The 11,309-nt window shown below is 48.7% G+C and overlaps 1 protein-coding gene across 3 annotated transcripts in view; it reads left to right on the plus strand.

Moving 5' to 3' along the window:
• Positions 1–11,309, plus strand: part of Nwd1 (NACHT and WD repeat domain containing 1) — a 72,256-nt gene that overhangs the window by 34,428 nt on the left and 26,519 nt on the right. For all 3 annotated transcript variants that reach the window (XR_008719006.1, XM_055597328.1, XM_055597329.1), the window contains exons 11-14: positions 1,195–1,317; positions 5,057–5,265; positions 8,322–8,594; positions 10,502–10,592. Coding sequence is in view for 2 of the 3 variants with exons in the window: in XM_055597328.1 (XP_055453303.1) it covers positions 1,195–1,317; positions 5,057–5,265; positions 8,322–8,594; positions 10,502–10,592 (696 nt within the window). In the remaining variant the exon portion in view is untranslated. The remainder of the gene's footprint in view (positions 1–1,194; positions 1,318–5,056; positions 5,266–8,321; positions 8,595–10,501; positions 10,593–11,309) is intronic.

Genomic DNA, 11,309 nt, shown 5'->3' on the forward strand with positions numbered 1-11,309 from the left:
CTTTTAGGTTCAAGAGAGAGTCACAGGGGAAGAGAGGAAGAAGGAGGATACCACCATAGGTTAGCATGGAGAAAAAAAACCCACATGGGACTGGAGAAGGGACTCCAATGATGGTGTGGAAAGATCCAGATAGAGAATGAAAGCGAGTACCATGGGGTTATGGATGAAAGGTAGTCCAATTTAGGAGGGTTAAGGTGGATGGCATTGGATGGGGGCTGGGAGATGGACGGTGAAGATGTTGAGGCTGTGAGTGAAATATCTGCCCGGCCCAAGGCGAATAAGGCAGTTATAAATCTAATAGGTGTCTGTTTTATTATTTCTGATAGCAGGTTAAATAATACCGCTGTGATAATCTTAGGGCTAATAATAAATAATATGTAGCCCAACATCTTTCTATTATTTACTATTATTATTCTATACTATTATATTCTGTTCTTTACTGCAGCACACGGGCCTGCTGAGACCCCTGCTGTGTGGAGCCGGAGACTCTCTGAGTGCTATAGGTTCCATGGCCCACTGCTGTGCCTGTTGCTTTTCTTGTAGTGAAACAAAATGCCTGACATAACTGAAATGAGGCTCCGGGCATGGGTGCTTGCCAGAACGTCACAGTGGTGTATGAGAGAGCTTCTGGAAGGGGAGTGGGGTGTTAGCACACCCCCAAAGACCAACCTCTCACAACCTACTTCCTCCAGCTGGGCCTCATCCCCTGAAACTTCCAGAACCTTTTAAAACAGCACCACCAGTGGACCTAGGAGTCTCTGGGGGACGCTCCACACTGAAATGGTAACACCTGCTTGTCAGCACCGGCCACCAGGTGCATTGCTGTCCCTAATTGCTGCATCTGAAAAGGTTGATAGACTTACACAGAATCCTCTGGAGCAGAGCTATCCCTGGGTGAGGACTGTTGGCCAGCAACCAACTCTGTCGGCACCAACACTCACATGTGTCACATATACACACTCACACACACACACACACACACACACACACACACACACACAGATTTTAACATAAAAATAAGTCTAATTAAAAAAATCCACGGCACAGGCAATCTCTGGGTCTTCCCTCTAACTTCTGTCTTTCCAGCTTTGTAAAAGAGGTTTGTTTTTTTTCCCCCCTGTTTGGGGAAAAATGGGGGAGTCTCACAGACTCTGCCTGAGGCCATAGCTGTGTGTCACCTCTGTGTGCCTGCAGGTATCTCCGCTGTAGCATGGAGCCTGGAGGAGAAGCTTCTGGTGGCGGGCACCCAGGATGGCGCCGTGGTCGTGTGGGGTGTGGAAGAGCAGCAGGTGGTCCATGTTCTCACGGGACACACAGGTACCCAGGAGGGGGGGGCCTGCACAGTGTCCCAGAGTGCCATCACCCTCACACATGGACATCCTGTGCTCATAACACTTCCCACAGGTGGTAAACACAGGGGCTGGAACGCTCGGTCAGTGGCTAAGTGTACCAGTTCAGTTCCAGCAGGCGTGCTGGCGGCTCACACTGCCTGTACCTCCAGCTCCAGAACATTCAACGCCTTCTTCCTGCCTCTTCAGGCATCTTCAGACACACAAAGATGAACACACACGTAAATAAAAGTCTTTACAGTAGTTTAGCATGGGGGCCTATTGATGAGCCTTTACCTGCTGAGCCACTTCACATGATGAAGTCTGACGACCTGAGCTCAATCCCCACAGTCCATGTGGTGGAAAGAGACTAACTCCTGTGAGTTGTCATCTGACTCCACACTCACACAGACACTCACACACGTACACTCATACATACAGTAAAAATAATAAACTTTAAAAAGGCTAAAAAGCTAGGCTAGGCTTTAAAAACTAAATATTTAAAAACTAAAACAAATTTTATTAGCAGCTATTGACCACGTCAGGACATGTTTCCATATGAAATGTTAGGTGTTACATCTATCTGGTTGTTTTTGTTTTTCAGTTTTTCGAGACAGGGTTTCTCTGTGTAGCCTTGGCTGTCCTAGATTTGCTTTGTAGACCAGGATGGTCTCGAACTCACAGAGATCCTCCTGCCTCTGCCTCCCTGAGTGCTAGGATTAAAGGCATGTGCCACCTCAGCTGGCACATGTGCCATCTATAGCATCTTGGATTATGTTCACCTCCCTCTCCTGCTGGGTCCCCTCTCTTCCCAAGCATTCTCTCCCTGCTTTCCTTTATGGGACGTGGGGCATAAGGCGTGGGGTAAGAACCAATGCTTGTCAGTAGGGTCATTTACAGGGCACAGGGAGAAAGGTAGTTACAGGAGGAGCATGGGCTCCTTGCAAATGACTTTGCCAGTGAAGAAAACACCTCCCTCCGCATCCACCATTGTCTGCCTCTCAAGTGCCAAGGGAGCCACAGGGCCTGCTGACAGAAGGTGCGGATCTCCGTGCACCATGTCTCTTGGAGTTACAGACGGTTGTGAGCCACCATATGGTTGTTGGGAAGTGAACCCGGGTCCTCTGGAAGAGCAGTCAGTGCTCTTATCTGCTGAGCCATCTCTTCAGCCCCCTCATGTTATTCTTAACTGAGACTGTTAATCTCTTGATGGAAGGAACTGCAAAGTCATATTGTCAAGGAGAGTATTAATCACATTATCAAAGGTATGATGAGGGAGGAAAAAAATCTAGTCATTTCTGCAATGTTTCTTAGTCCATTTTCTGTTGCTCTAATAGATACTATAGACTGGGTAATAATCACCACAAGTTTATTTGAGTGATGGTTCTAGAGGTTGGAAAACAAATGATGAAGTTAGTGCACCTAAAGGGCTGTCTTCCTCCATCCCGACATGATATCTGCGGCCGTTTTATTACTCTGACAAAATCCTCTAGCAAGGGGCTGCAGAGCTAGCTCAGTGGCTAGGAGCGCTTGCTGCTTCTGCAGGCGACCCAGAGTTAGTCACCAGCACCCACATACCACCAGTTCACAGCATCTTTAACTACAGTTCGGGAAGATCTGTAGTTCAATGCTCTGTTCTGAACTCCAGAGGCCCCAGGCACACACATATACACATAAAACAAAATAAATACATTTAAATCATTTAAAAAATACTCTGACAAAAAATCAACTAAGGGGAGAATGGGACTTATATGGTCACAGTTCAGGTCACAGTCCATCACATGGTGGGTGGGTCTCCTTGCAACCGTGAAGGCAATCACAGTCCTTACACAGCTCTGCCCACGAACAATCCCTCATTCCCCGATAATTCTAGCTTGCATTAAGCTGACAATTAAAGGTTTCTGTCATTTATAGCAAGGGGACATTCAAAAGACAGGAGAGGGGACCAGATAGCCCTTCTACCCCTACTCTAGTGACTGTGGTACCAATCCATTCATGAGCTGCCATCATCTAATCAACTTTAAAAGGTTCCTTCTCTCCGCACTGTTGCAATAGGGACATGAATTTTGAGGGGAGACTTTTAAGCCACAGCAGAGCCTAAGGGAGGTTTTATTTCTGCTTCCTATCTTCCACGGGCAATCTTCACCTATCAAAGCAATAAGAAAGTCTGCTGTATCAAAATGTTAGGCCCAGCACAAGCCTAATTTTTAGAAGCGATGAAGAGAACTCAGGAGACCAGATCTCATCATTGCAAAATCGCAAGAAGTTTATTTTAACCATTGCACAATGGGGTCACCCCTGCTGGGAGACAAAGGCCTTGGGTTTTTAAAAGACAAAGTGCAGGAATTTTGAAGTTGCAGTCTTGGCAATTTAGGATTGGATGAGGAAGCTATAAAGTAAGACAATTGGTTAGTCTTAGGTGCTCAAGCTTGGCCAGTCCTGCCAAGTGTGGATGCAGCTGCAATTGAAGGTGGGGTGGTTAGCTCATCCTTGAAGATCAGGGTTGCGGGCTTTTGGCTGGAGGTCAGGAGGTACTCAGAAGAAGGATTGAGGCCATCTGGGTTGGTTGCTAAGAAACAATATCTCGAAGACAAGGGTCTGGTCGTTCTTTTTGCTGAGTGAAGGCCATTGCTTGCTTGATTTTTTATATCTGTCCTCACAGATAGGGTCACATTTCTCCGTTCTCTGGAAAGGTACTAAGAGGCTTTAGCTTAACCTGGACCTAAAACTCAAAACTAGGCTTTAGAAGACAGACAGGTTACAAAGTTAGTCTGATCCTTTCAAAAACATCCAAGCATTTTACATTTTAAAAATTATATCAAGGGGCTGGAGAGACGGCTCAGTGGTTAGGAACTCTGGCTGTTTTCCAGAGGATCAGAGCTCAGTTCCCAGCACCATGTCACAGGCTCAAAGCGCCTGTGACCCCAGCTCCAGGGATCCAGAGCTTTCTTTTGGCCTCTATGGGCACCACGTGCATGTGCACAAACCCACACTCACATACATTAAAAAAAGTAAAATTGAAGAATAACAACCCCCTGGGCATAGTGGTGTACACCTTTAATCCCAGCACTTGGGAGGCAGAGGCAGGCAGATTTCTGCCAGCCTGGTCTATAGGCTAAAGTTTCAGAACAGCCAGGGCTACATGGAGAAACCCTGTTTCGAAGAACCAATAATATCCTTTTTAAATGATGCTAAAATGTGGTATAAATGATGCTAAGGCTAGGAAGATGGCTCACCAGGTAAAGGAACTCACCTCACAAACCTTGAAAACCTGGTGACCTGGGTTTGTTTCCCAGAACACATGCAGAGGTGGACAGTGAGAAAGACTGCAGAATTTGGGGAGTTGGGGAGTTTGGTTTATATTATTTCAGATTAAACATGTAATATTTATGTGTATATATTATAGATAGATGAGAGGTAGATTTTTTGCCACATTTTTGCTTTTTTGTGTTTGTTGTTGTTTATATTTAGAGAGTTTTATGTTATAATTGGGCCAAGGGTTGAGAAGTAGCTGTTTAGTTTTTTGTTTTTGCTTTGATACAAAGTTTTTTTAGGTAGCTCTAGCTAGCCTAGAACTCTCTATGTAGACCAGGCTGGCCTTGAACTCACAGAGATCTTTCCATCTCTGCACCATCACACCCAGAAGTTGTTTGGATCTTTGAGACGGAGGTAGAAACCAGATAAACTGTCCCCAGCTAACATGCCCTCCCACACTGTGCCTACCCCAGCTGAGGTGAGGTGTGTGCAAGTGTTTGCTGAAGGGACTCTCGCCATCTCTGCATCAAAGGATCACACCCTGCGCCTGTGGAGCCTGCTCTCTGGCCAGGAGAAAGTCACCATTTTGGACAGAGGCTCATCAAATTCCACAGAGCCTCAGAGCTGGGACCTCCATGTGGATGAGATAAACAGACTCATATACTCAACATCTGGCACAAAGGTAACAAACTGGGTTCTCTGTGCTTGTGTGTGTATGCATGCGTGTAAGCGAGAGAGATAGACACAGAGAGACAGAGAGAGAGACAGAGACACAGAGGGAGACAGAAAGAAGGGTACAGCACCACCCTGGTTGTGGAGGAGCTGGTTGTGGAAGCATACAACTAGAATCCTAGAACTTGGGAAGCAGAGGCAGGGGGATTGTTGTGTGTCACAGGCCATATTGTATGTTTGTTTGTAAGAGAGAAGGTGCTGGGGAGGCAGCTCAAGCGTAAAGTGCTATATAAGCATTTATCCCAGAACCCAAGTACAAGCCAGGCTGGGGGCACCGTTGGCAATCCCAGGGGGGCAGCCTGGGGTCCCCTGTCCACCAGCCAGCCTAGCAGAGCTACAGCTTGTTGAGAGACTCTCAAAAGATGAGATATAGGGCTTGGCAAGATGTCTCAGCAGGCTTGCTGGCACATCTGATGATCTGACTTCAGTCCCCCAAACCCACAGGGTAGAGTGAGGTGGGAGGGCACACGGGGTGTGCACATGTGCCGTGGTGCACACCGTGAAGCCAGAGAACACTTGGCTATCAGTCCTGCTGTCTGCCCTGGTGAGGGCGAGCTCTCCCGCTGCTGTTACTGCTGCAGGCTTCAGGTTGTTGGTCTGCCAGCTTTCAGAGGTTCTGTCTTCAGCGCCATCTGCCTGTGGGGCTACAGACACACCCTGAGATGTGTAGATTCTGCAGACGCGAACTCAGGTCCTCTTGCTATGTGGCAACTGCTCTTACCCACCGAGCCGTCTCTCTGCACTGCAGATTTTACTTTTGCTTTCCTCTTCAGTAGCAGGCTGTGTTGACTGGTGCTATTTGTGTCTGAGTATTGTTTATTTTATGAGGGCTCTTTTGCCTGCATCTGTACACGTGTGTTCACGCCAGCATGTATGCACATGATGTGTGCTCACGTGGGTGTGCATGCGTGTGGGTGGGGGGTGCAGCGTGTGTGCACAGTGCCCACGGAGGCTAGACAAGGGTGTGGGACCCCCTGGGGCTGGAGTTACATAAGTAACTCTGGAAGAACAGGCAGTGTTCCTAACCACTGAGCCATCTCTCTAGCCATTCCTGAGTCTTTGAGAGGTTCTCAGGTAACGATATCATTTTTTAGTTGGATTCCATCTGTGTGGTATGAATCCTTTCAAATGCATTGAAGTGTGTTTTGTGATCTCACTTAGTAAATATTCCACTTGCATCTAGATCCCACATCTCCCAGTGTGTCTGTCCTGTCACACACAGCCCTGGCATGTGATGTAGTGCGGAATGGAGACTCACAATCATAGACTAATGGCACACACCTGTCATCCCTCACTTGGGATGCTGAGGCAGGAGGACAAAGAGTTCAAGGCTATTGTTGGGTCAACCTGGGCTACATGAGACCCTGTCTCAAAAAAAGAAAAGAAAAGAAAACCTGGGAGGCAGAGGCAGATAGATCTCTGAGTTTGAGGCCAGCCTGGTCCACAGAGTGAATTCCAGACAGAGCTACACAGAGAAACCCTGTCTAAGAAAAGCAACAAACAAACAAACGACAACAACAAAAGCCGAACGGGCTGGGGGTGGGGCTCAGTGAAGGTGATGGCACTGTGGAAGCCTGAAGAACTCAGCGTGGATTCTCAACAGCGCAGGAACACTGTCCACGGCAGGGCGATCTGCAACCCAGCACTGAGCTCTAGCACAAGGCATGTGTGGATGCCGGGGCACGATGTCAGCCTCTCCTGCCCTGTTTCAGTGAGAGCAGAGAGCAGACTACAGGGTCTTCCTAGTCACTCCGAGAGGGTCTCTTGTTGAATGTGGGCTGCACTTATTTGTCTGATGGGGTCGCCTTCCACATGCTGGGTGCCAGCAGCCACCGCACCTTTACATGGGTTCTGGAGCCTGAAGTTTGTCTCCAGGCTTGCACGGCACACACCACACGCATAGCGCTGTATCCACTCTATCTGCCGCCTGTCTCCCAGTGCCTAACATCTTTTCTTTTGGTCTTTAAGGCAGGGTCTCATGGTATAGCCTTGCTTCCAACTTGTGGCAACCTTCCTGCCCCTGCCTCTAAGTGTGAGGCCGGGCTTTAACACCAACATCTTAACTTTTATTTGAGGTGTGTGTCCGTGGCACATGTGCAGGTCAGAGGGAAACCCGCAGAACCACGTCTCCTCCAGACATGTGGGTGTCAGGGAGCAAACTCGGATCATCAGGGTGGCAGCAAGCCCCTCGACTCGATGAGCCATCTAGTGGGCCCTGTCATCAATAGTTTATGTAACAAGGGTACATTTGTCACATATAGGACACCAATATTGATAACTCCTGTCAACTAGACCTGACACTTTGTTCCATTGCTATCAATTCTCCCATAATATAAGACAAAAAACAAAAACAAAACCTGCCAGCATTGAAAGAAACTAGTTTTGTTGTTGAGACATGTTCTAGCCATGTAGTACAGTGACCCTCTGCCAAACAGAGATGCAAAAGCAGGTGTGTGGGTAAATACCTGGCTCAAAACCTCAATTTTATAAATTACAAAAGAATGTGTACTTGGGAACAGTGACAGGTGATAAATGCTCCAAGCTCCACGGGAGGCGGAGGCAGTTGGCTTGTCTGAGCCTGAGCTCAGGGCTAGCCTAAGCAGTATAACAATATCCCACATGTCACATGGAAGAGAGAGAGAGCGGGGTAAGAACAGCTCTGTCTCTTGACTCTGGAAGATTCAGGCAGGCGCTCCTGCTTGGGAATATCTTTTTTAATTTTCTAAAAAATGTGTTTTCTTTGCTTGCTTGTTTTTATTTTGTTTGTTTGTTTGTTTGTTTGTTTGTTTGAGACAGGGTCTTTTGTAGCTCAGGCTGACCTTGAGCTCACTATGTAGCTAAGGACAACCTCGGTCTTCCTGTTGGGGTGACAGGTTGCACCAGGCTACCTGGTTTGTGTGCTGTGGGTGGATGCCAGGGCTTTGCGGAGCGAGGGGAGTGCTCCACCCGCTGAGCCCAGGTCCCTGCTGATGCTGGCGTGTCTCTTGCTCTTCATGACTTCACTAGATCAGCGTGTGGAATCTGGAAACTTCGAAGTTGGCTTTCTGCATGGCAGGAGATGCCTCTGACCCCTGGGCCTGTGTGGCTGTGCTGGCTGCCCGGAGCCTGCTGCTTGCTGTGTCCAAGGGTGGCACGGTCAGTGTGTGGAGCTCGGCCACAGGGAAACTGCAGGAGAAACGGCAGATGTCGTGCATCACAGGAGAGACACCTACCTGTGCTGTCTCCGTCCAGACGCAGGCAAAGCTGGTCGCTGGCTTCAGCAGCGGTTCTGTGGCTGTGGTGAGTGATTTTCCCCTAGGCTGGGGGAGGGCTCACCCTCTCAAGCCGAAGCACCTGAGCTCAGATGCTCAGCACCCATGTAAAACTAAATGTGGGGCCTCACATGTGTATTCCGGCTCCAAGGAGGCAGAGTTGGGAGGATCCCTGGGGCACCATGACCACCCAGTCCAGTAGAATCACTGAGCTCCAGATTTAGTGAGAGACCCTGTCTCAAAAAATAGAGGGACTGAAGAGATGGCTCCGTAGCTAAGAGCCCTAGATGCTCTTGCAGAGAACCCAGATTCAATTCCCAGTACCCGTATGGTGACTGAAAACTATAACTCCAGTTCCAGGGTATCTGATCCCCCTTCTGGCCTTTGTAGGCATTGCGCGTATGTGGTGCACACAGATACATGTAGACATACATGCATTCATATAGAGGGGAGACACTGAGGTTGACCTCTGACTTTTGTGCATGCTTCATGGCTTCACACAGTATACAGATATCCCAGAACTTGGGAGGAACAAACTGCCTCTTCCTTTATTCGCTGCCCGGTTCCCAGTTTCCATGATGTAACATTCCTACAAAAGCAACTGGGGGAGAAAGGGTTAATCAGCTCTCAGTCTGTCATGGAGGACAAGTAATGATGACAGGAAGTCAGGAGCAGAGGTCCTGAGGAGAAAAGCCTGTGTACCAGCCTGTGTACTCCCTCTGCAGGCCTTGACAAGGTTAGGTCTTTCCACAGTGGCTATCAGCTGCCCACAGGCCAGCCTGATCCAGATAGTCCTTCTCTGGGTTCTTCATTGTGTCAAGTTGACATTAAAACCAACCACCACAGGGCTGGAGACATGTCTCTGATTAAGAGTGCTGGCTGGTCTTGTGAAGGCCCTGAGTTCAATTCCCAGCATCTACACTGGGTGATTCACCACCACCTGAGCTCCAGGGGGAGCCCAGGGCCCCCTTCTGGCCTCTGAGTTTATTCTTTAAAAAGACTAACCCTACCATTGACAGCCCTGTGAACAGTCGCCACAGAGCTGTCCCAAGGCAGGGCTGGCAGTAGCCCCTGCTCTGTACTGTGGAATGACTCCCATGGGCTTATGTGTTTAAATGCCTGGTCCCTAGCTGGTGCCTCGTGGTGAGGTGTTTGGGTACAGCTACAAATGTGTCACTGGACGTGGGCTGGAAGGTATCAGCTATCTCTAATTCTGGCCTAAGCTCTCTGCTCTTCTGATCCACCAAGAAGGGACCAAGCCATGGAGCACAGGCGCAGCGCAAGCAGCCTTCCCCACTGTGAGAGGGGGTGACCTGAAACTAGAAGCCAAGGCGGACCTTTCTTGCTCAAGCTGTGTGGGTTGGAGCAGTGGTGGGGTGCCTGTCCCCTTTGAATTAGAGCCCAGCCCAGCAGAGCCCTACATTCTGGGGTGGGGAGGCACCGCACGGGGCGCACAGTTGTGTCTGAAGCCCTCGACGTGGATGGGGCAACAGCAGAGGTTATGTAAGGAGCTGGGCCTGGTGGCACAGTCTATGATCTTAATACTTGACATCTCTGTGAGGTCTAGGCTAGCCTGATCTACATAGCCAGGACAGCCAGGGCTACACAGTGAAACCCTGTGTCTAAATAAATAAATAAATAAAATTTTAAGAGAAAGGAAGGAAGAAATAGATAAAAAGAGTTGCAGCCACATTGTCATTACTGGGCATAATAGTGGTTACTTTGCACCGGAAATGACCCCCTACACACACACAGTTTCATCCATCACTCCTGGGAAGGGTAGTCTGGTGTCACCTCTTGTTTAACAGGGAAACAGAGACACTAGGGCCTAAGGAACCCCTTCAATGTGATAGAGCCAGTGTGGGGGTAAGCCATACCCCAGCTCTGAAGCTGCGCACACGAGAGCCTGCCTGATGCTCACCTTCCACTGCGCAGGTCTCTGGCAGAGAAGACAGGCTGCTGGAGAAGCTTCCGGAAGCTGTGGGGCTCCTGGTGGTTTCTGAAGACGATTCCCTTCTTGCAGCAGGTAGCTTTCGTTTCTCATTCAGTGTTCAGAAAGGAGGGAAAATTTGGCTGGAGACTGGGTGAGACATGGGTACCTGTTCTCCACCTCCCTGACCCTTCTTCCTTCCCAACTGTGCCCACCATTATTCTCTCCACCTTTGTTTTGTAGAATAGTTTTACACTGTGTGTGTGTGTGTGTGTGTGTGTGTGTGTGTGTGTGTGTGCGCGCGCACGTGTGCGCACAGATGGAGGTCAAAAGAAGACCTGTATTCAAGGGTTCTCTCCTTTCACCCAGCGGGTCCTGGGACAGGAACTTGGGTTGTTGGGTCAGGCAACTGAAGTTTTTTCCCACTGAGCCATCATTCGGTACCTGTGATTACTTTGAAATGAACAGTTTTAGCTTCCACATATGAGTGGAGAGTGAGTCCTGTCTGTCTCCACACCGACCATTCCACACAACAAGAAGCTTTTTAGCTTTGTCCATGTTCCCACAACTGATAGGATTAAAAAGATATCACCCACCATATACACCTGTATCTCCTTACACTGCACACACTGTACCCACGAAAGCACTGTAACAACCAAACACACTGTAACAACCAAACACACTGTATCCACCAAACATACTGTATCCACCAAACACACTGTATCCACCAAACACACTGTAACACCCAAACACACTGTAACACCCAAACACACTGTATCCACCAAACACACTGTATCCACCAAACACACTGTA

The sequence above is a fragment of the Psammomys obesus genome, unplaced genomic scaffold (assembly GCF_907164565.1).
Source record: "Psammomys obesus unplaced genomic scaffold, mPsaObe1.curated_primary_1811, whole genome shotgun sequence".
NCBI classification, from domain to species: Eukaryota; Metazoa; Chordata; class Mammalia; order Rodentia; family Muridae; genus Psammomys; species Psammomys obesus.